Source organism: Asterias rubens, chromosome 18 (genome assembly GCF_902459465.1).
Source record: "Asterias rubens chromosome 18, eAstRub1.3, whole genome shotgun sequence".
Taxonomy (NCBI): Eukaryota; Metazoa; Echinodermata; class Asteroidea; order Forcipulatida; family Asteriidae; genus Asterias; species Asterias rubens.
The window spans coordinates 4,078,542-4,102,098 of NC_047079.1; the positions used below are offsets into that span (position 1 = coordinate 4,078,542).

The 23,557-nt window shown below is 39.7% G+C and overlaps 1 protein-coding gene across 1 annotated transcript; it reads left to right on the plus strand.

Moving 5' to 3' along the window:
• Positions 1-7,833: 7,833 nt before the first annotated feature.
• LOC117302346 (ATP-dependent RNA helicase DDX19A-like) lies at positions 7,834-23,337 on the plus strand. Its single transcript, XM_033786262.1, has 12 exons — positions 7,834-7,981; positions 8,657-8,825; positions 9,522-9,551; positions 9,703-9,847; positions 11,058-11,150; positions 11,579-11,681; positions 12,835-12,949; positions 13,775-13,952; positions 15,210-15,447; positions 18,212-18,374; positions 19,380-19,571; positions 21,786-23,337. Exons 1-12 carry the CDS (start codon positions 7,919-7,921, stop codon positions 21,842-21,844), a joined length of 1,548 nt encoding a protein of 515 aa, XP_033642153.1. The 5' UTR covers positions 7,834-7,918; the 3' UTR covers positions 21,845-23,337.
• The last annotated feature ends 220 nt before the right edge of the window (positions 23,338-23,557 follow it).

Consider the following 23,557-nt stretch of genomic DNA (forward strand, 5'->3'; position numbering starts at 1 on the left):
CAATCTGTGAAAGTTTGAGCTCAATTGGTCGTCGAAGCTGCGAGATAATAATGAAAGAAAAAAACACCCTTGTCACATGAAGCTGTGTGCTTTTAGATGCTTGATTTCGAGACCTCAAAATTCTAAATCTGAGGTCTCGAAATCAAATTCGTGGAAAATTACTTCTTTCTCGAAAACTACGTCACTTCAGAGGGAGCCGTTTCTCACAATGTTTTATACAATTAACCTCTCCCTATTACTCGTTACCAAGTAAGGTTTTATGCTAATAATTATTTTGAGTAATTACCAATAGTGTCCACTGCCTTTAAAGGGGTTGGACCGTCATGATCAAAGCATGTCTGTAGTCTGTACATGAGTTGGGTGATAGCATTCGTTTTGGTTTTTACCCATACATCCCATGGTGTGTTAGCACTTTCCCGAGTTCTGTGGAAAAAAATCACAGGCATATCTCGGGTGGGATTCGAACCCACGACCTTTGCAATGGGTCATACTAACTAGACCGCCGCGATTGCCCGGTAGCTATAGGCAGTTCGAATCCTGTGTTTTAGCAGCGGGAACTGCAACGCGTTAATAGTTACGTCAAAATATCGTCACATCAAAGCTTATAAGACGTAACATTTTACTCTGGGAATTTTTAAATCTCACATTGGAGATGTTCAGACGATATCAACTTCCGCCTAACATTAATCGAGAGATAACAGTTATACATTGGAACACAGTGCCGAAACTATAGGTAAACTTATAGGGGCACAAGGGGGGTGCATCGGTTTTTGTCTCTCTATTTGGGCACTTCTATTGTAGCCCAAATTGAAAATGTAGTTTCCGTTTGAATTTGTCTTGAACAAGCTCACGATTTCCAGCACCAATGTTATGCAAACTCCATTTTGCTGAAGTGGAGTTTTATACTTAAATTGTTTGCCTGTTAATTGGAAAATAGTTTCAGAATAATTGAAATGATCACGCGAAGAGTTATACAAAATAATGTTACTCTGGTCATTTTTAATCTCAAAAGTCCAGTTTTTTAAATGGGGGCACGGGTTCTGTTGCAAGGACATACATTGGCTCAATTCTAGCAATTGATCAGCAAGGTCGCAGCATTGCATTAGTTGGCATTAGGCCTATAGCTTGAAGCCAACATAGGAAGTTGGTCAGTAATTAATGTTGCGTTTATTTTTATGAGTGTCGGCATCGTTTGAGTCAGGCAAATGAAAGTACTTCACCCTCTGTTAAAGTTGGCCTTCGCAGAATTCCCGGATAATGTTTACACGAATGTGCGCAAAACATTTTGGGGTCATCACGTTCATATCTCAGGGTAGAGTTGAGCATCCTTCCCACTTGGTGTATCTCAACATAATTATGCATATATTATAGAATAAGAAACCTGTGAAAAATTGAGCTCAATTGGTCGTCGAAGTTGCGAGATAAAAAATGAAATAAAAAACACTCTTGTCTCACGAAGTTGTGTGCTTTCAGATGCTTAATTTCGAGACCTCAAATTCTAATTCTGGGGTCTCGAAATCAAATTCGTGGAGAATTACTTCTTTCTCGAAAACTACGCCACTTCAGAGGGAGTGGTTTTTCACAATGTTTTATACCATCAACCTCTCCCCATTACTCGCTACCAAAGTGTTTATGCTAATAATTCTTTCCAGTAACTACCAATAGTGTCCACTGCCTATAAAGATGTTTTCCAGTAAGCAAATTATTTATGCTTACTATCAGAAAAACATGAACATTAAAAGTGTACAACTCCAAAAATGATTGAGAAGATTATTTTTGCGTCACTCATCAACATTATTTGAGTGAGAAAAGTACTTCTTTCTCCAAAAAATTATATTTCATAGACGGAGCCATTTCTCATGATGTTTTATAACTATCAACAGCTCTACGTTGCTCATTGCCAAGTAAGTTTTTAAGCTAATAATTATTTTGATCAATTACCAATATAGTGCCCAGTGCTTTTTAGAGCTCACAATTCATTCATGATTAGTATCGTCACCAGGTCACAGTAAAGTACAGATGTCTTGAAAATTAATTACGGAACAGAAATCTGGTTTTATTTTAGACATGTGTGATGTTAACGTGGGAGCATTGGGAAATGTAACCTTCGAGGAGTTGACGTTTTGGTTTTATGCGTGGGATGTATAGCGTTTACTGCCAATGCTGTAGTTTTTGTAATGAAGTCCAGGCACAACATACCACTATTGTTCAAACACGTATTGTTGTATTATTTCTTCGTGAACAAAACATGCAATCGTAAAGTGTGGCAAACTGTGACGTCATGCAAGGCTGAACTTGTCGTAAAATAAAAGATTGTTCTGGGATGGTTGTTGTTTTCATCCCTTCACCTTTTCTTTGGTCTACCACCGGATTTTTTACCTATTAAATATGGCTTGCCACTAGTTGTGGTTCTCGGTGCCCTTTCTGTTGTGTACATTCATTTTGTACAGAATAATTATTTTTTTGCAGTATTAACCCCTTCGTCACTCGCGGCGATTGATGCCACGCTCACCATGTTTGGTGGGCCCAATTTCATAGAGCTGCTTAAGCACAAAATTTTGCTCAAGCAAAAAAATCCTTGCTTAGTAAAATCAGATTACCTGCCAAGACTCCATTCAATTGTTATGCTAAGTAAACAACAGCTAAATACCAGTCACAAGCAATGTATACATGAAAGTTTGGCCAGTAACATGTGTAAAACAAGCTAGCTATTTTCGTGCTTAAGCAATTTTTTTGCTTAAGCAGCTCTATGAAATTGGCCCAGGTCATAGGTTTGTTATATTACGTGTATGTAAACGCCGCATCGCCTAAAATGCGCACTTCTCTGAATAACACACGTTGACATTGACCACCAAAATGGCGCATCCAAGATTATTCCGATGTTGACGTCAGGTGAATTGGGTAAATATTCACTCACTTATTATCTCTGGGTGCGTTCGTTTAGCTTCCCTGGGTCGACCCCGATGTGGCGTATTTTATTTTTTTCCAGGACGAACGTGGGCACACAATTACCCCACGTTCTTCCTCGAACCTGGAAAACCTCGGGTCAGCCCAAAGTGACCCAATCCACAAGCGGGGCTCTTCGGGCTGCCCCGAGGTGCACCAACGTCACCACGGGAAGGCTCACGTGATGATGTGTCTGTGTTTTTTTCCAGGTGTGAGGACTAACGTGGGGTAATATTGTTCTACCCACGTTCGTCCTGGAAAAAATAAAATACACCACATCGGGGTTGACCCAGGGAAGCTAAACGAACGCACCCTCTGATAGTTTGCCGGTCTCTCAGTGAAATCACTGACACTATTCTTTCAATTGCCCTCTGAGTGGTGGAATGTATTATGTTTGTTAGTTATTGCCCAAGTTTGACACCCATAATAATAATCGTTGGATGTTCACACAGGGTGCGTTCGATTAGCTTCCCTGGGTCGACCCCGGTCTGCCCCGGTGCGTTCGAATAGCTTTGACGTCATTCCAGGGGCTCACCGGGTCAGCCCCCAGTGCCCTGCTTGTGGAGTGGGTCACTTTGGGGTGACCCGAGGTGCATGACGTCACTACGAGCGGGCGAGTGTGATCGTTCGATTAGCTCATGGCAGAGGCTCACCCGAGTGAGCACCGCGGGGTCGACCCAGAGGGAAGCTAATCGAACGCACCCATTGATCAAGCGTCTTTTCTTCAGAGATAGCCTCATGATGGATTTATATAGATTTCTCTACTGTAGGCCTACCATTCAATACTCGGCCTATTTAAGTGGAGTAAAAATCAAGTAATAGTCATAAATTTAATGACTGTGCTGGATTCAAGTTACTCAGTTTCCTCGGCCTTCCACATCCCCCAAAATTCTGATTAGATTTTGCATTGTGTTTGTATGAATGGATTAATTGTTGTGTGTAATAAACCTTATTTCTGATCTGAAGCTGGGAGTGTCCAAAGTGGTTGTCCAGCTGGTAGTTTCATCATTTTGAACGGGAACTCTGATGCACGACCTCGGGCACCCGATTTATATCGAGGTCGCATGATATCATAATTCGAATTTGAACAATTTTGATAATTATATGAATTACTGAACTCTATAACTTAAACCTTGCTTTAGTCTCGATATAAAGTCGCGTTCCTTATTCACAACGAGTCTAATCCACACAATGCGTAATACAGACATTGGGCAATCGCACTGAAGGCACACTCTAAAGTAGTTTAAAGGGAAGGTACACGTTTGGTATTGTCAAAGACCAGTCTTCTCACTTGGGGTATCCCATCATAACCATAAAATAACAAGCCTGTGAAAATTTGGGCTCAATTGGTCTTGAACAAGCTAATGATTTCCAGCACCAATGTTATGCTAACTACATTTTGTATAAGATAATCTGAAGTGGAGTTTTAGACTTAAATTGTTTGCCTGTTAAATGGAAAATAGTTTTAGAATAATTGAAATGATCACATGAATAGTTATACAAATTTTACTCTGGTAATTTTTAATCTCAAAAGTCCAGTTTTTTTTTAAATGGGGGCACGGGTTCTGTTGCAAGGACATACATTGGCTCAATTCTAGCAATTGATCAGCAAGGTCGCAGCATTGCATTACGGTTGGCATCAGGCCTGTAGCTTGAAGCCAACACTGGAAGTTGGTCAGTAAAATGTTGCGTTTGTTTTTATGTCGTTTGGCATCGTTTGGTAAGTCATGCAAATGAAAGTACTTCACCCTCTGTTAAAGTTGGCCTTTGCAGAATTCCTGGATAATGTTTACTGGGAACTACACACATGATGGTGTTCAAAACATTTTGGGGTCATCACGTTCTGGGTAAAGTTCACTTGGTGTATCTCAACATATGCATAATATAGAATAAGAAACCTGTGAAAAATTGAGCTCAATTGATCGTAGAAGTTGCGAGATAAAAATGAAATAAAAAACACCCTTGTCATACGAAGTTGTGTGCTTCCAGATGCTTAATTTCGCGACCTCAAATTCTAATTCTGAGGTCTCGAAATCAAATTCTTGGAGAATTACTTCTTTCTCGAAAAGGGAGTCAGTGGTTTTTCACAATATTTTATACCATCAGCCCCTTTAAAAGCCGTGGACACTATTGGTAGTTACTCAAAATAATTATTAGCATAAAACCTTACTTGGTAACGAGTAATAGGGAGAGGTTAATTGTATAAAACATTGTGAGAAACGGCTCCTTCTGAAGTGACGTAGTTTTCGAGAAAAAAGTAATTTTCCACGAATTTGATTTCGAGACCTCCGATTTAGAATTTGAGGTCTCGAAATCAAGTGACCCAATCCACAAGCGGGGCTCTTCGGGCTGCCCCGAGGTGCACCGACGTCACTACGGGAAGGCTCACGTGATGATGTGTCTGGGTTTCTTTCCAGGTTCGAGGACGAACGTGGAGTAATTGTGTGCCCACGTTCGTCCTGGAAAAAAATAAAATACACCACATCGGGGTTGACCCAGGGAAGCTAAACGAACGCACCCTCTGATAGTTTGCCGGTCTCTCAGTGAAATCACTGACACTATTCTTTCCATTGCCCTCTGAGTGGTGGAATGTATTATGTTTGTTAGTCATTGCCCAAGTTTGACACCCATAATATAATCGTTGGATGTTCACACAGGGTGCGTTCGATTAGCTTCCCTGGGTCGACCCCGGTCTGCCCCGGTGCGTTCGAATAGCTTTGACGTCATTCCAGGGGCTCACCGGGTCAGCCCCCAGTGCCCTGCTTGTGGAGTGGGTCACTTTGGGGGTGATCCGAGGTGCATGACGTCACTACGAGCGGGCGAGTGTGATCGTTCGATTAGCTCATGGCAGAGGCTCACCCGAGTGAGCACCGCGGGGTCGACCCAGAGGGAAGCTAATCGAACGCACCCATTGATCAAGCGTCTTTTCTTCAGAGATAGCCTCATGATGGATTTTTATAGATTTCTCTACTGTAGGCCTACCATTCAATACTCGGCCTATTTAAGTGGAGTAAAAATCAAGTAATAGTCTGTCATAAATTTAATGACTGTGCTGGATTCAAGTTACTCAGTTTCCTCGGCCTTCCACATCCCCCAAAATTCTGATAAGATTTTGCATTGTTTTTGTATGAATGGATTAATTGTTGTGTGTAATAAACCTTATTTCTGATCTGAAGCTGGGAGTGTCCAAAGTGGTTGTCCAGCTGGTAGTTTCATCATTTTGAACGGGAACTCTGATGCACGACCTCGGGCACCCGATTTATATCGAGGTCGCATGATATCATAATTCGAATTTGAACAATTTTGATAATTATATGAATTACTGAACTCTATAACTTAAACCTTGCTTTATTCTCGATATAAAGTCGCGTTCCTTATTCACAACGAGTGTAATCCACACAATGCGTAATACAGACATTGGGCAATCGCACTGAAGGCACACTCTAAAGTAGTTTAAAGGGAAGGTACACGTTTGGTATTGCCAAAGACCAGTCTTCTCACTTGGGGTATCCCATCATAACCATAAAATAACAAGCCTGTGAAAATTTGGGCTCAATTGGTCATCGAAGTTGCGAGAAAATGATGAAAGAAAAAACATCCTTGTTGGACGAAATTGTGTGCTTTCAGATAAGAATAAAATACTTCTAGTCTTTTATTATTTTAGTGAGAAATTACCTCTTTCTCAAAAACTACGTTACTTCAGACGGAGTCGTTTCCCACAATGTTTTATACCATCAACAGCTCTCCAATGCTTGTTACCAAGTCAGTTTTTTAAGTTAATAATTGTTTTGAGTAATTACCAAACGTGTACCTTCCCTTTAATCTCGCCAAGTTGTATCCTCGCGATCTGTATTTTTTTTTTTTCTCGCGAGGCCAAAATTCACCGTTCGAAAACAGTGAAAAGGCCACTATTTCCTCTTGGCTCTGATGACCGATTGAACTTGTCCCTTCACAGAATTTTTTTTCTTCATTTTTGTTGAATCCCACTTATAAGTGCATAATAGGAGCCTATACGCCCACGCCCATTGTTTATTGCCAATGCACTCACGCAAATTTTACATTTTTATTGCGCGAGCGAGGCAAATTCAAGGTTTGAAAATGGAATCCCACTGGCTCATCAGGATGAACTTAAATTTTCGCAGGTTTGTTGTTTCATTTTTCGGGAGTCCAAAATTGCAGAATTTTGTGGATAGGCCGTAATACGCCTATAATTTATACGCCTATTGTTCATGCGGCTTATAGTCGGACTAGTTACGAAATGGGTACAACCTTATTATTCAAGGTTGGTATGATTCATTCAGACATGATATTAGTGTGGGCATATAATGTTTCTTGGACCCACTTTGTCCACGTTCTGCTACACTGAATTGAATACATACATTGTACACGGCCGGATACACCCATCCGGATTGTTGATGGGGATACCAGCTGTTGCAGTGCACCAGCCAAGGATGACCAGCAAGTTGACTGGTCCCCTGGTTATATATTAATGATTTATTTCATATGAATAAAATAAAAAATAAAAAAGTCGAGACATTCAAATTAATTTTTACAAAGTTTTTTTTACAGTGTCCGCACGAGCCTTGAAGTGTTTTTCTTAAATTAAAAGTGACACCATTCATCCATCGCTTCAAAATGTTGATTAATTTTTGAAATACTGGCTGTTTTAATTAAATTGGCCGTATTACTAAAGTGCTTAACCAACCGTTGACATCAAAGAATGCCACGCGGAAAGTATGACCAACGTTCAGCGTGTTGCTGGAAATTCTGTGTCCCCCCGCCGCCGCCCCCTCTTGAATCGAAGTTTGACGTCAGGCTGTCAATGGGGGCGCTATTTCTGTCAAATGTTTCAACAGTTGAGGGCGCACTCTCTGTAAAGTTCTTTCATTTTGTCATGAGATTGCATGTGTTTTGGAAGTTACCTTTTTCGTGAAAAATACCGACCGAATATTGTTCGTTTCAGTGATCCACGATGTCTGGCCTTGACTGGGATAAGGAGATAGAGGAACAGGAGAAGAGAGAGTTGGCATCCAAGGTTAGTTTATGTTGGATACTTTGTTAATTTGGATCGCAGTGGAGTGAATTCATTTGCCAACGTTCAATGTTTGGCATTTTTGTTTGTTAGACGTTTTGACACCGCGCTAAGTTATAAGTACCAGTCAAATTGGGGGATTTCCAGATTGTTTAATACTGTACACACAATCATATGAGACGGAGAGATACACACGTGACGTGTCAAGTTGGACAGAAAGAGGAAATAATTGATACTCTGTAAAAACAACCAAGTATTGGCAGTCATGCCTCCGTAAAATATAATTATAAAAGGGGTCTCACTCAGTTAGCCCACCTTGTTGAGCTGTTAATTAATGGCTCCGCTTTTAACATCAGTCTCATCACTGTCACCATTACAGCCCACCTTCGATAAATGTCTTAAACGCTAAGTTTTCAAAGTTCGCAAAATGCGAGGTAGGTTGATTGCAAATTTCTCCTACTTAAAAAAGTCCAAAACTACTCCCAACATACCTCATTTTATTCCTTACATTTTGTGGAATTACTATGACACATAACAGGGCTTACTTACTAAATGATGACTTTGTCCAGATGTGATGATTTAAAAATTGGTCAAAAAAACGTGTACACATATTACATTTTCCGTGACATACTCTTGGACGCCGCCATGTTTTACAATCCAATTATTTTTGTTCTACAGGTTCAGAATATTCAACTCAACCAATCAGACAAGCCGAAACAGCAGGCTGGAGCATCGGGTGATACAAAACCAGCACAACCTCCACCACAACCCTCGGCACAACCCTCGTCACAACCCTCGGCGCAACCCCCAGCAGATACCCCGACAGACAATGCTACAGCAACAGAAGGTTTGAAACCAAACTCATTCTCAGGGGGATGATTTATTTATTTGTATATTTATTTATTTCTTGTTAATCCTGGGAAATCCATTCAGTAAGAAAAACTCACTGATCTCCCATGGGTCGCAGCTAATAACAATCTACAGAAGTGAACTTAAGATAAAAGATTAAAAATGTACACAGTAAAACATTGCACATTCATTAAAAAATACTAGATCCAAGCACACAAGATTGATTCTGTCCGCACAATTTTTGTTTAAATCCCAGCATGCGCTGCTTGCTCATAAAACTCTGGTAATGGTTAATCGAAATGTTCCAGATATTAGGCGCGCCTGTGTCGGATCCACTCTACGTACATACAAGATGCAGTCAAGTATGGTAGCCCACTAAGAAGACATTAAGTCAAAGAGCAACTGGTATCCTGTCATTCTTCTTTGGATCTTTTGACATATCTAAGACTCTAACTATTTGTTCTGTGTGAAAAGAAGATTGATTTTCATATTTTAAATTTGTTTTAATTGCATCTATATATTTATTTTTTTATCTGATCATCTTTTACTTTGTTAGCACATCCCTATAAGACGTCTCCATCTGTTCACTGCTCATGGTAGCGAGGGTGGTTTGAAATGGCTTTTTTTTTTTGTCAAACACGATCGAGAAAACCTAGGTTAATAAGTTGTGATATATTTTGTTTTATCTCCACAGATAACAACAGCAAAGGAGATGATGCTAATGGTAAGACAAACATCCAAAGTTCCATAAAAACTGAAAAACACTTAAACAAAGTTTTTTAATTCAGACAGTTTCCTCTTTCGGCGGCCAAATCAAAGCCGCATTCCTGATTTAAAAACATCTCCCCTCATTCTTGTTCTACCCTGACCCACAGATGCCGAATCAGCCGCTGATGCCTCATTGCTCAACAAGGCCCTTCACAACAAACTACAGGAGAGCTCACAGACACAGCTTGACGTCCAACAGAACGATCCAAACTCTCCGCTTTACTCTGTCAAATCCTTCGAGCAGTTGCGCTTGTGAGTCTTTACTTTGTTTTACTGTCAACCCTTGTTAAAGGATTTGGGTATTTTCTGTAACACAAAACACAATGTCCACAGATTTGCATCGAACTTACACCGTTTGAAGATAATGATAGTAGAAAGCGTACCTTAAAATATTAGTTGCTGAGGTGCTGTAGTTTTTGAGAAATGAGTAAAACAATGTCATGAAAATACGTTTTTAGATGCTAAAATAATTTTTGTCTCATGTTCACTGAGACGAAAAATATTTTCATGACATTGTTTTACTCATTTCTCAAAAACTACAGCACCTCATCAAGTAATATTTTCAGGGAAGCTTTCTACCATGATTATCTTCAAACTGTGTAAGTTTAATGTAAATCTGTGGACATTGTGTTTTTTTGTCCTACAAAAAGTACAAAGACCCTGCAAAGGCACTGGACTCTATTGGTAATAACTCAACAAATATCAGGATAAAAACTTACTTTGTAAACGAGCAACGGAGAGCTGTTGATAGTTTAAAACATTGCAAGAAATGAATCTTACGAAAGTAACGTAGTTTTTGAGAAAGAGGTAATTCCTTTCTCAAATATTGAAAGCCCTAAAGTCTTTTAATGTTGTTTTAGGCATCTGAGAGCACGCAAGTTTGTGCAACATGGGTGTTTTTTCTTTTCATTTTTCTCTTGCAACTTCAATGACTAATTGAGTCCAAGTTTTCACAGATTTGTTATTTTATGCATGTTGAGATACACAAAGTGAGAAGACTGAACATTAACAATTACCAAAATGTGTCCAGTGCCTTTAGGCAACCCTTTGGGAGTGATCTTTGGAAATTATTTGTTTTATAAACTGTTAACTTAAAGGATTTGGGTACCTTTTCAAAATGTCCATAGATTTACATTAAACTTACAGGGTTTGAAGATAATGATAGTGGAAAGCTTCCCTTCAAATATTACTTACTGAGGTGCTGTAGTTTTTGTGAAATGAGTCATACGATGTCATGAAAATACATTTGTAAATGATTAAAATAATTTTCATGACATTGTTTTACTCATTTCCCCAAAACTACAGCACCTCAGCACGTAATATTTTCAGGGAAGCTTTCTACTATCATTATCTTCAAACTGTGTAAGTGTAGTGTAAATCTGTGGACAATGTGTTTTTTGTCCTACGAAAGTTACATAGACCCTTTAATATATTTATGAATATTTTTATTATTGTCCTCTAGAAAACCAAATTTATTGAAAGGTGTATATGGGATGGGTTTCAATGCTCCGTCTAAGATCCAAGAAACAGCGCTTCCTCTACTCCTTGCAGATCCGTAAGTACTCGACAATTCAATGCAACTTTGAAATTTCATTCCTAGAATGACCCAAATAATGTTTTTGCTTCAGAGAGCTAGCTGGTGACGTTTACATAACATGAACATAAGGTTCGGCTCACGCCAAGAAAACCAAGACACCCCAGAGTTATTCCGAATGACTGCAACAATCGAACTTTCGATTTCTAGCACGTCCAGTTGTCCTAACTGTTTCAGACGTCAAACTTTTCATGGACTTTATTGAACAATTTGGTTCGACGCGACTCTAGAGCGCCTGTCTGAACCAGATGTCACACAGCATGTGCTAGGTTCTGGGGTTTTCAACACCCCCTGCCAATCAAATCATGTTTGGCTTACTGGGGAGCTGGCAACTAGTGGTATAAGTTATGAGTGTGTAACATTTTCTTTGTGTTTTTTGTTTCCCTCAGTCCAAAGAACATGATCGCCCAATCACAGAGCGGTACCGGCAAGACGGCAGCGTTTGTTTTGACGATGCTAAGCAGAGTGGACACCAACAAGAACTATCCTCAGGTATGCACAGAGATTCAGTAGAAAAATAAAAAACCACTGTTGCAAACTGTTTTTAATGAATTAAGGTAGTAGTTCTTGTGTCTGAATATGTTGTGTTTTGGGTAATACCATTTCTTTGCAACAACTTGTTTTTCTATGTTTTGAACCTGTACTAAATAACAAGGGAGTAGAATGGGAAATCGGGAGCCTACCAATTTCAGATAAGAACTTGTCCTGCTGTTATCTGCTGTCACAAATTCATGTAGATTGTGAATCAAAAGACTACCGGGTTCAGATATAAGAACTTGCCCTTGGTACGGGCTTTGGTGACCATTGCCTTGGGTACCATTGCCTTGGGTACCATTGCCTTGGGTACCATTGCCTTGGGAACCATTGCCTTGGGTACCATTGCCTTGGGTACCATTGCCTTGGGAACCATTGCCTTGGGTACCATTGCCTTGGGTACCATTGCCTTGGGTACCATTGCCTTGGGAACCATTGCCTTGGGAACCATTGCCTTGGGTACCATTGCCTTGGGTACCATTGCCTTGGGTACCATTGCCTTGGGTACCATTGCCTTGGGTACCATTGCCTTGGGAACCATTGCCTTGGGTACCATTGCCTTGGGAACCATTGCCTTGGGCACCATTGCCTTGGGTACCATTGCCTTGGGTACCATTGCCTTGGGTACCATTGCCTTGGGTACCATTGCCTTGGGTACCATTGCCTTGGGTACCATTGCCTTGGGTACCATTGCCTTGGGTACCATTGCCTTGGGAACCATTGCCTTGGGTACCATTGCCTTGGGTACCATTGCCTTGGGTACCATTGCCTTGGGTACCATTGCCTTGGGTACCATTGCCTTGGGTACCATTGCCTTGGGTACCATTGCCTTGGGAACCATTGCCTTGGGTACCATTGCCTTGGGTACCATTGCCTTGGGCACCATTGCCTTGGGCACCATTGCCTTGGGCACCATTGCCTTGGGTACCGTTTCCTGCAATTTGAGTGTACCTGTTCCCACAAGCTTTGGGTACCAACGCCCACAATCTTTGGGTGCCACTATCCACAAGCTTTAGTAACCATTGCCTACAATCTTCGGAGACCATTGCTTTTTACTAGACGTTCACCCTTTGTTTGCTAATTAATGTGGATTTTCTATCATTTTTCAAAGGCAATGTGTCTGGCGCCAACCTTTGAGCTAGCGAGGCAAATTGGTGACGTCGTGGAGGAAATGAGCAAATACATCACAGACCTGAAGATTGCCTACGCCATCAGAGGAAACAGACGTAAGTAGAAGAGTAATATGCCTGTGATTTATTACAAAGAACTCGGGGAAAGTACAGACTATACAGTATAAGGGTAAAACCAAAATTAATATTCTTTATCCTTTATTCTTCTATGCCAATTTAACATCTATCAGAAGAGCCATATAATGCTGGTGCTTAGTGCCCGGTTCCCTGTGTCTACATATTAACCTTCCTACATGTACTCTCATTAACGTTTCCCAGTGAGTTGACCAACCATTTGAAACCATTCAACTGTAAGAGTTGTGTTTTGTGGCAAACTGCGAATAGGGCCCAATTTCTTTGCAGGTACAATGTATATTTAAAAAAATTGATTAGCATCATTGATTCTCACCAATACATTTGCTTCCAATTTACTGCTGCTGAATTATGGAGCAATCTTCCACTCTAAACAAAAAACTGTTGAAACTTAAAGACAGTGGACTAAACACTATTGGTAATTGTCAAAGACAAGTCTTCACAGTTAGTGTATCTCAACATATGCCTAAAATAACAAACCGGTGAAAATTTGAGCTCAAGTGGTCGTCGAAGTTGCAAGATATTAATGAAAGAAAAAAACACCCTTGTCGCACCATGGTCACACGGAGCCGTTTCTCACAATGTTTTATACCATCAATAGCTCCCCATTACTCGTTACCAAGTAAGGTTTTATGCTAATAATTATTTTGAGTAATTACCAATGGTGTCCACTGCCTTTAAAACTCGCCTATTTACTCAACCAAGGGCGTAGATACTGTATTGTATAATGCCCTTTATAAAAACTGTTTATTATTATAATGACGTCAACCTTTGACATTTGACCTGCAGACTCCAGGGGCACAAAGCTCACAGACCACATAGTCATCGGCACGCCGGGGACAATGCTAGATTGGAGCTTGAAATTTAAATTCTTTGACCTGAGCAAGGTCGGCGTGTTTGTGCTGGACGAGGCTGACGTGATGATCGCTACCCAAGGACATCAAGATCAATCCATTAGAATCCAAAGGTGAATGGCCAGAATAATACATCCTTTTGATCTTAATCAACTCATACCTGTTATCTCTATGTAATTCTTTATCTTTTAATTGGATCAACATCAAGCTAGTAGTGCTGCTGACTGCGATTGGCAGATTAACTGCTCATCCATTAAGTTTAAAGACCCAAGTTTTACATGACAATGTAAACACAACCAATTCCTGCAAAGCATGTATAGTTTCTGAGTTTTGGTGGCCAAACTCGGAAATTCTTAAATGGAGCTTTCCCTTAAAGCTAGAAAATAAAAAAGGATGTAATTTTTGGTTTAGACTCTACTTAAGGTTTTTAAGTTCACACAGAAAGTATCATGAAAATATTGTATGCGTATTAGTGCATGATCGCAGAATATAATCAGAAGGTAAAATCTGAACTATTTAAAGGATTTGGTTATTTTTTCAAAGTGTTCACAGATTTACATTAAATTTTCAGGGTTTGAAGATAATGATATTGGAAAGCTTCCCTTCAAATATTACTAACTGAGGTTGTGTAGTTGTTGAGAAATTAGTAAAACAAGTCACAAAATAATTTTCGTCTCGGGAAGACGAAAATTAGTTTTAGCATGTAAAATCCCATTAACCAGTTATGATATTATACCAAAACCATAGCATACATTTGTAACTGGCTAATACGTTTTTACATGCTAAAACTGAGACGAAAATTATATGTTTTACTCATTTCTCAAAAACTACAGCACCTCAGTAAGTAAAATTTCAAGGGAAGCTTTCTACTATATAATCTTCAAACTGTGTAAGTTTAATGTAAATCTGTGGACATTGTGTTTTGTGTTAGGAAAAAGTACATAGACCCTTCGATGGAAAAGCCAGATTTCATCGAGCATGCGGAGTAAAAACCTGTACGCTCTTACGGACAACTTACACAGTCTATTTTGTTGGCATTTTCAAAAGACGAAATCTGGTTTTGAAATGCATTTACAGGACGCATTAAAACAGATCGTACAAACAAACAGAGAAAGCAACAGGACAAAGCAAATAAATTACTCTCCTGAAGACGAGCAGAGTATTGTTCGAAACGTTGAGACCAAACCGGCTCTTTTCAGAGCCAATACTCACTCATAAAAGATTTACACATGGTTGCACCCGCAAGTTTACTATTTATTTATAGTTTCTTCATATTTCTCCACACCATGCAAAGCTTCAAACAATACTTAAAGAAATTACTGTTCTAACATGTCTAACAAACTGTTTTGTTCTTCTGTGTTTATCTTCAGGAAGCTTCCTCCGTCGTGCCAGATGATGTTGTTCTCAGCAACCTACGAAGACACCGTCATGGGCTTTGCTCACAAGATCGTCAGCGACCCCGTTATTATCCGCCTTCGTAGGGAAGAAGAAAGTCTCTCCAACATCAAGCAGTTCTACGTGCTTTGTAGTAATGAGAATCAAAAGTACGAGGCCCTGGCAAACATCTACGGGGCCATCAGCATCGGACAAGCCATCATATTCTGCCATGTAAGTCACCGGAAAGATACTTTATGCTAACTATCTTAATTGCAGTGTTTACACTTAGGGTTGTGCATGTATATGAGACCACACATGATTTTTGTTTGTGCTCGTCCGACCCACTGTCTGTTGTGGTGTGACCCAATTTATTTCTCTTACCTTTGTTTTCTGCACATTCTTCACTAAATAAAAAAAATAATAATAACAATTTTAAAATGTTGAAATATGAAAGAACTATGTATTGAGTATGAAGCAGTTTACCAACAAACGATGGTTATACATTCATGACTTAAAGGCAGTGCACACGTTTGGTACATTATTGTCAAAGACTTGCCTTCACAGTTTGTGTATCTCAACATATGCATAAAATAACAAACCGGAGAAAATTTGAGCTCAATCGGTCATCGAACTTGCGAGATAATAATGAAAGGAAAAAACACCCTTGTCACACGAAGTTATGTGCGTTTAGATGGTTGATTTCGAGACCTCACGTTCTAAATCTGAGGTCTCGAAATCAAATTCGTGGAAAATTACTTCTTTCTCGAAAACTACATGTATGGCACTTAAGAGGGAGCCGTTTCTCACAATGTTTTATACCATCAACCAAGGTTTTATGGCAATAACTATTTTGAGTAATTACCAGTAGTGTCCACTGCCTTTAATATTCTGGTGAAATGTCAGTTCTGCAGAAGTGCTGTGCACTCATCAGCTGTTAGCTCTGGTCAAGCTTTTATCTCAACATCAACAACTTAAAATCTTGTTAGTTGAACCTTGAAGTGGCAACATGGCCCTGGTTGGTTTGGGTCAATAGCCCAAATCAGTTAAAGACAGTGGACACCAGTCCAGTCTTCTCACTTGGTGTATCTCAACATATGCATAAGATAAGAAACCTGTCATAATTTGAGCTCAATTGGGCGTTGAAGTTGCGAAATAGCTTTGAAAGAAAAAAAACCTTGTCACACAAAGTTGTGTGCTTTCAAATGCTTGATTTCGAGACCTCAAATTCTATATCTGAGGTCTCAAAATCAAATTCGTGGAAAAGTATGTCACTTCAGAGGGAGCCATTTCTCACAATGGTTTATACCATCAACCTCTCCCCATTACTTGTTACCAAGTAAGGTTTAATGCTCATAATTATTTTGAGTAATTACCAATAGTGTCCACTGCCTTTAAGTGTAGCCCTCAGCCCCTCACCTTGAAGTGGCCATCTGGCCTTCTGATGTTAGGCGATATCTCATAAGCGCCACGTTGAAGAACTAATTTTCAAAGCTCTGTCTTTCTCTTTTTTGTTTGGTGTCGACAATAACAATATAAGGCGCCTTGTCAAAACGTCCAAGCCGTTCCATTCCGCGTGCATTCTGCGTGAGTCCGCGGATTTTTGTAACAAAAGAACCCGTAGCAACCGGGCATGTCCACGGCCACGACGGCTCATTTACATGTCAATAAACATGAATATTTCGGGGGCTCCGCGGAGCTACCGGTCGGCCATTGTAAGGTCCAGCTTATGAGCTGACCGGCGGAACCGCGCAGGAACGTAGGTGGTCAACAATGGTTTTACCTTTGCAGATTAAAAAGCAAAGTAAGGGTGGATGTGTAACTAAAATCCATTTCCTCCAATGTGTGACTTTTAAGACTTGGTTGGGCCTACATAACCAAAACATGAATTTTAAAAATGGTTGTCTTTATTCCCGGCTTCGACTGACAAAAGTTCCAGGCTACGTGCAAACTCCGTTCCAAGTGGGTCAGAGTATCCAGGGGACAATTTTAACTGTTCGTTTTTACTTTCCAAGCGGAAAACATTAGTTTCTTATTTATAAAATCCCAAGTCACCGTCACCAATGAACAAATATACACATCTGTGCGAGTGTGTCTCCATGTCAAAACAACCAGATAGTCTGGTTTGTCCAATGTCTGAGGGGGGAGGAAGCCACAGTTTCAGAGACCGGTGTTTCTATTGGCTGTTGAATTTCCATAAAGCTCGTAACGAATGTTTTCATTGGTCGATTTTGCCCTACTGCCAGAGCAGCATATTGTATTCAACATCATGGAAGAAAACGTTTAGTAGTCGCGGCGGGGGTGATTTCGTATTAATTTAGCAACGTTTTTCTTGCGGGAAAATATTGATTAATAATGTGAATGGTTTCAAGTTAAAAATCGATATTTTTGTATCAAGCATAAATGTTGCAAATTATGCTTCGCAAATTGGATCGCAACATTTGCGATGCACTTTTTACAATTGCATAGCAAATCATCAAAATTGCATCACAAATTGCGATGTGATACAGGCGAAATCGTTCCCTGATTATCATATGCACTGGATGGTGTAATTGTCTTGTCGGTGCGGCCTGTCCGCTTCCAGGAGGATGGTATTCGCGAGTAGAAAATGTATTGTTCTGGAAGAGCACGGCCGGTCCGCGTCCAAGCCGCTGATATTCGTGACCTGAAAATACAACTTGTTTATTCATGAACTTATTGTTATACTAACAATAGCGCCCGGCAAGGATAGCTCATTAACTTCGCCGCGCTTCAACGCACATGGCCGTTCTTCCGCGGACTGTCCGAGGTCCTTAGCAACGGCGGTATTTGCTGTCCAGTCCGCAGACTGTCAGCGGAGGAACGCCCGGGAGGTTTTGACAAGGCGCCTAAGCCTATATCGGTAGTTGAAAACAAATAACAATGAGTGTAATAATAAAAGATAGATGCCAGGTAATTTAACAGCAATACAATGTATAGAAATTTCAAACATAATAACTAGAGAAATTAATGATTTCAGACGAAACGAACGGCTAGCTGGCTGGCTGGGAAGATGGTACAGGATGGCCACGCCGTGGGGCTGCTGAGTGGAGAACTGGAGATCACCATGAGACTCTCCGTCCTTCAACGCTTCAAGGAAGGCAAGGAAAGAATCCTGATCACGACAAACGTCATGTCACGAGGTATGCAAACAAATCTCATGTTGAATCCCAAAGTCTCAAGTGCAGATTGGGTTTCCAGTCAATAGCTGAGTACATGGTTTTTTTATGCCTCCAACGTTCTAAAACTCAACAGGTTTCTTCAGGCCTTTGGGTTTGGTGACGTAGTCACTTTTTAGTATCCCTCATTTATATAAAGGAGAAATGAGAAATTGCACTCATGTCATGGATGAGCGGTGTAGGAGCACTGTTTCTGATCAGTAGAGTGTGGGTTCGAGTCCTGGTCGTGGCACTTGTGTGCCTAAGCAGGACACTTAACAATTATTGCTTTGTCCTTCACAACCAACCCATTTTGGCAGCACCCATTTTTTCGTGTTAGAAGTTATTGTAGTCTAAGGTATTTTTTATTATACTGATTGTGTACGTATTGTATTGTGTGCGAGGATAGCTATAATTTTTTTATGATGTGAGATCAATACTTCAAATTCCTCTGATTGTTTTTAATCATTGGCTTAAAGCCATTATACACTTTCGCGCAGATTTACAAATAACTTACAGGGCTTACAGAAGGTAACGGTGAAAGAGTTCTCTTGAAATATTATTCCATGAAATGCTTTACTTTTCGAGAAAACATTAAAGCAATTATCAATTCTCGTTGTCGAGAATTACGGATTTATTTTAAACACATGTTATGACACGGCGAAACGTGTGGAAACAAGGGTGGGTTTCCCCCGTTATTTTCTCCCGACTCCGATGGCCGATTGAGCCTAAATTTTCACAGGTTTGTTATTTTTTATATCAGTTGTGATACACTAAGTGTGGGCCTTTGGACAATACTGTTTACCAAAAGTGTCCAATGGCTTTAATCTATTTCAGAAAGCTGTAGGGCACACGTGTGCTGGAGCTCCATGTACAATATGTATTGCAGCTTCCTGAACACGACTTAAAAGGAACCAATACATGTATTTGGAAAATTTAGATTGCCCTCTTTGATGATTCTTTGTCATCTCATTTTCTCTCGTCTGCCAGGAATCGACATCGAGCAAGTCACCATCGTGGTGAACTTTGACCTCCCCGTTGACGTCAACGGTCAGGCTGACTGCGAGACGTACTTGCATCGTATTGGCCGGACCGGACGGTTCGGCAAGAACGGCTTGGCCATCAACTTTGTCGACCGTCCCAAATCCATGGAAGTCCTTCAGCAGATCGAGAGACATTTTGGTAAGCTTGTAAGAGTGCAACATTAGTCAACAGCTGTGTTTCTCACTGATTGAAAAAAAAATATATACAAATTTGGTTTAAATTTTAGGCAAATTGGTGCATTTACGACAGTACACATGTTCTGAAAAATTTTGGTGTCAAGTACATGTGATAAACCACAAGGATGAACAAAGAAACACCTGACTAAAATTGGATTTGAAACTGCAACCTCTGGTTTTATAAACCACAAAAGAAGCGGAAGACAGGGCATGTACAAATAAGTTTCGGCTGAGCCAAGAACCATTGACTAAAACGGGGATTTGAAACTGCGACCTCTAGTGTTACTACTGGAGCTCTACCGACTGTGCTTTCTATTCCTATGTTGGTGATTCCCCAATGTTGTCACTTTTGTTGTTAGGGTTGCGCCAGTCAGAATTGTTTTCATGGCATATACATTGCTTGTGGCTGGTATTTAGCTGTTGTTTACTTAGCATAACAATTGAGTGGAGTCTTGGCCGGTAAACTGATTTTATTTAGCCAGGATTTTTTTGCTTAAGCAAACTTTTGTGCTTAAGCAGCTCTATGAAATTGGGCCCAGGGATCATGCCCAGGTTACAATACGACTTGGGATTTCTGTATTTTTATTTCTGTATTTTTTAGTTTTCTGTCTTGGAGCTTTTTATCAATGTTTTGACAAGTAAATTTTCCCTTTTTTATCTTTTTTGGGACAAATAAATTGTCATTGAATTGATGCCAAAATGGAAATTTAAGTTGAATTTTATATGAGAAAATAGAATTAGCTGTTGCAAACAACTTACCAACCAAATGGACCAAATAGTTAATGGCCTGACGTTTCGACCCTCGCAGAGTCTTTCTCGAAGGCTAAATGACAACACAACAAACATGAACTTTTGTCCCCCCTATTCATTGTTTACCCCCTGCTTTTTTTGCACGCTTTCTAACCCCATTCATGTATTTCCACTTCACTGCTTATGTTTCACTTAGTTACCTGTTCATGTTTGTTGTGTTGTCATTTAGCCTTCGAGAAAGACGCTGCTAGGGTCGAAACGTCAGGCCATTAACTTTTTTTTGGAATTTTATATGGTTACAAAAGCATTAAAACCACTCAACTGGTATGGTTGTGTGTGGTGGCACAACTGTGCATGATTGTGTGTCTGTACTTTTGTATATATATTTGTATCGAGTGAGCATTCACCACATGATATCATTTCTAGATGATATTGAATGGTCAGACAGTAGGAGGGTTGACTGTGTACTATGCATTCACCACTGATATCACATTAATTTTTTGCTTAGCTTAGTCTAAATCACAGTGGATGATATTGAATGGTTAGACAGTAGGGGGTGTACTGTGTACTGTATAGATGTTTTCACCACATATCATATTTTAGGTTGGCAAAGTTTATCTTTCCAAAACACAGTGGATGATATTAAATGATCACACAGTAGGAGGGTTAACCTTGTTCCATATAAACCCTTTCACCTCGTGATATAATATTTTAGGTTGGCTTAGTTTACCTTTAGTTTTACCATTTTAAACCATAGTGGATGATATTAAATGGTTAGACAGTAAGAGGGTTAACTGTTTACTGTGTAGATGTTTACGCCTAATATTTTAGTTTGGCATAATTAATTTTGAGCGGTCAGACAGAAGAAGGGTTAACTGTGTACTGTATAGCTGTTTTCGTCAAATGATATTGTATTTTAGGTTGTCTTAGTTTACCTACCATTTTAAACCATAGTGGATGATATTAAATGGTTAGACAGTAGGAGGGTTAACTGTGTACTGTGTAGATGCTTTCGCCTCATATTTTAGGTTGGCTTAGTTTATTTTGAGTGGTCAGACAGTAGGAGGGTTAACTGTGTACCGTATAGCTGTTTTTGCCACATATCATAGGTTGGCATAGTTTATCTTTCCAAAACACAGTTGATGATATTGAATGGTCACATTCATAGTAGGAGGGTTAACTGTATAGATTTGTAATCACGTGCTATCATATTGTAGGTTGGCATAGTTTATCTTTCCAAAAACAAGTGGATGATTTTGAATGGTCAAAGACGCATGTAGATGCATTCACCATATGATATGCCATGACATTGAAGGCTGGCAATGTGGCATACATGTAGTTTATAAACATTCAAAACAACAGTGGATGAAATTAAATTGGTGAAAACACGATAAAATAATTTTTGGTTTTTGATTTTCTTCAACAGGCCGGAAGATCCTCCTGTTGAGCACGGACGACACGGAAGAATTGGAGAAGATCGTTTGATACAAGAAAGTGTGAACATGGTCAAAGTCGGACAACTGTCTGGACTAATCTCAAGACACTTCACAGTATCTTGAAAAGTACTGTGGTCATTCTTGTTTGTTGTCACTTTGTGATGGACTCTCCCATAAACTGTTAGTACTTTTTTGGTATGTTTTTTTTAACCTTACATAAAAAAGAGTGTTATGTCGCTACTCAACGTATTCTTCTTTTGTCTGGATGTATCCAATTTGAAGAATATGTTACACCTTGGTAAAATGTACGCGTGTCCTTGCGAAAATGATAGAGGAAATCAGGAGTTTTTAAGGAGTAGGTCATTGCCTTTTTTTTTTTTTCTTTTCTATTGATCTCTACTCGCCTTTAGATTTTCTTCCATCACCGAGTTGAAAGATTCAGCTCTTGGGTTGACCAAGAAAAGTTGTGCTTGAACCTTTGAACCTCCCCCTGATTCTGCCGGATGTTCCCTGAAAAAAAAAACCTGAATCTTTCCGTGTTCTGATGAACAAATTTGAAATCTCCCTGATTACGGAAACTTTTGCCCCCTATATGTTAAATTTAGTTCTAAATATTCCCATGATCGTTGTACAAAATGCAAGATGCATGGTTAGCAGGTCTGAGATTATTGTACAGTTTCAGGTTTCATTTTTATACGATCTTCTTTCTGGAGTCATACAAGTAGCTATAAGATCACAAATTGGATTTAGATTATTACATATATATAAAGAACTTCTTAATGTACTGAACAGGCAAACTTAGGTGATCGTTAAGTCGTGGATGATTTGAAATGACTGTTTTTCTGAAATGCTTACCTTTTATATGTCCACATTGTGGAGGAGGGAAAAATAGTCTTATGTTAAGAAAACTTTTTTCTCGTAGAAATGATGAATTTTAAGTTGTTTTTTTTTTTGAAGATAACCACAAGTGTCTTTTGAAGATGGTACATGAACGTTGTTGCTTCAGCACAAAACCCCATTGCCTTCTTTAAAGGCCAGCTCGTAAGTTGATTTCTCCAGGAGAATTGTTGAAAGCTGATGATAACCATCATCTTCATGGACTTTTGACTGATGCCTCTGTGAAATCTGTCGGTGAAAATTGTGCGCCAAATTTATTTTTTGCTTTTATACCATCGGTCCATAAGCTGTTCGCAAAAGCTAACTTTATTTTCTAAAATGTTTGAGTGGCGTGACCATTGCGTGACCGACTACAAGCAAGCCTTTTTACCATGGATTTGACAACTTTCTTAGCTACTACACCATTGTACACCACCATAGTGTTCTCAAATGAGTCCTCTGTCCAAATGCCAGTGAAACCATCCGGGGACCGGTTAAACATCCGGGGACCATTGTATATTCTCTTCAAGTCGGGCCAGTGATGTGTTTTTAATTGATTTCTCTTCACCTGTAAAATGACTATTTCACCACTTTGTGACTAGACAAGCCACTGTTCCAGACATTGTTAAACAAGTCTGACACAAATTAATAGCCTTTTTTGGGGGGGGGGGGAGAAAGGAACAGGGTCGGGGTCCTGTGTAAAATCAAGCCCCTTTTCCTCGCTCACAAACACTTGGAGTTTACGTACTACAGTGTATGGGAAAGTACCTGTTTTTAATGTAAAGATTACTTTGTTATTGTTTTGTTTTTTAAGACGGAATGGGTCGCACCCGTTTCAGACAGGTGCTCAACCGGGAGTTGCGCTGAACCAAATTCGGAATTAAGT

Coding starts and splice junctions, on each gene's coding strand:
- LOC117302346 (XM_033786262.1), top strand. CDS start 7,919: ATGTCTGGCCTTGACTGGGATAAGGAGATAGAGGAACAGGAGAAGAGA. Junction 7,982..8,656: donor AGAGAGAGTTGGCATCCAAG/GTTAGTTTATGT, acceptor TTTGTTCTACAG/GTTCAGAATATTCAACTCAA. Junction 8,826..9,521: donor CAATGCTACAGCAACAGAAG/GTTTGAAACCAA, acceptor TTATCTCCACAG/ATAACAACAGCAAAGGAGAT.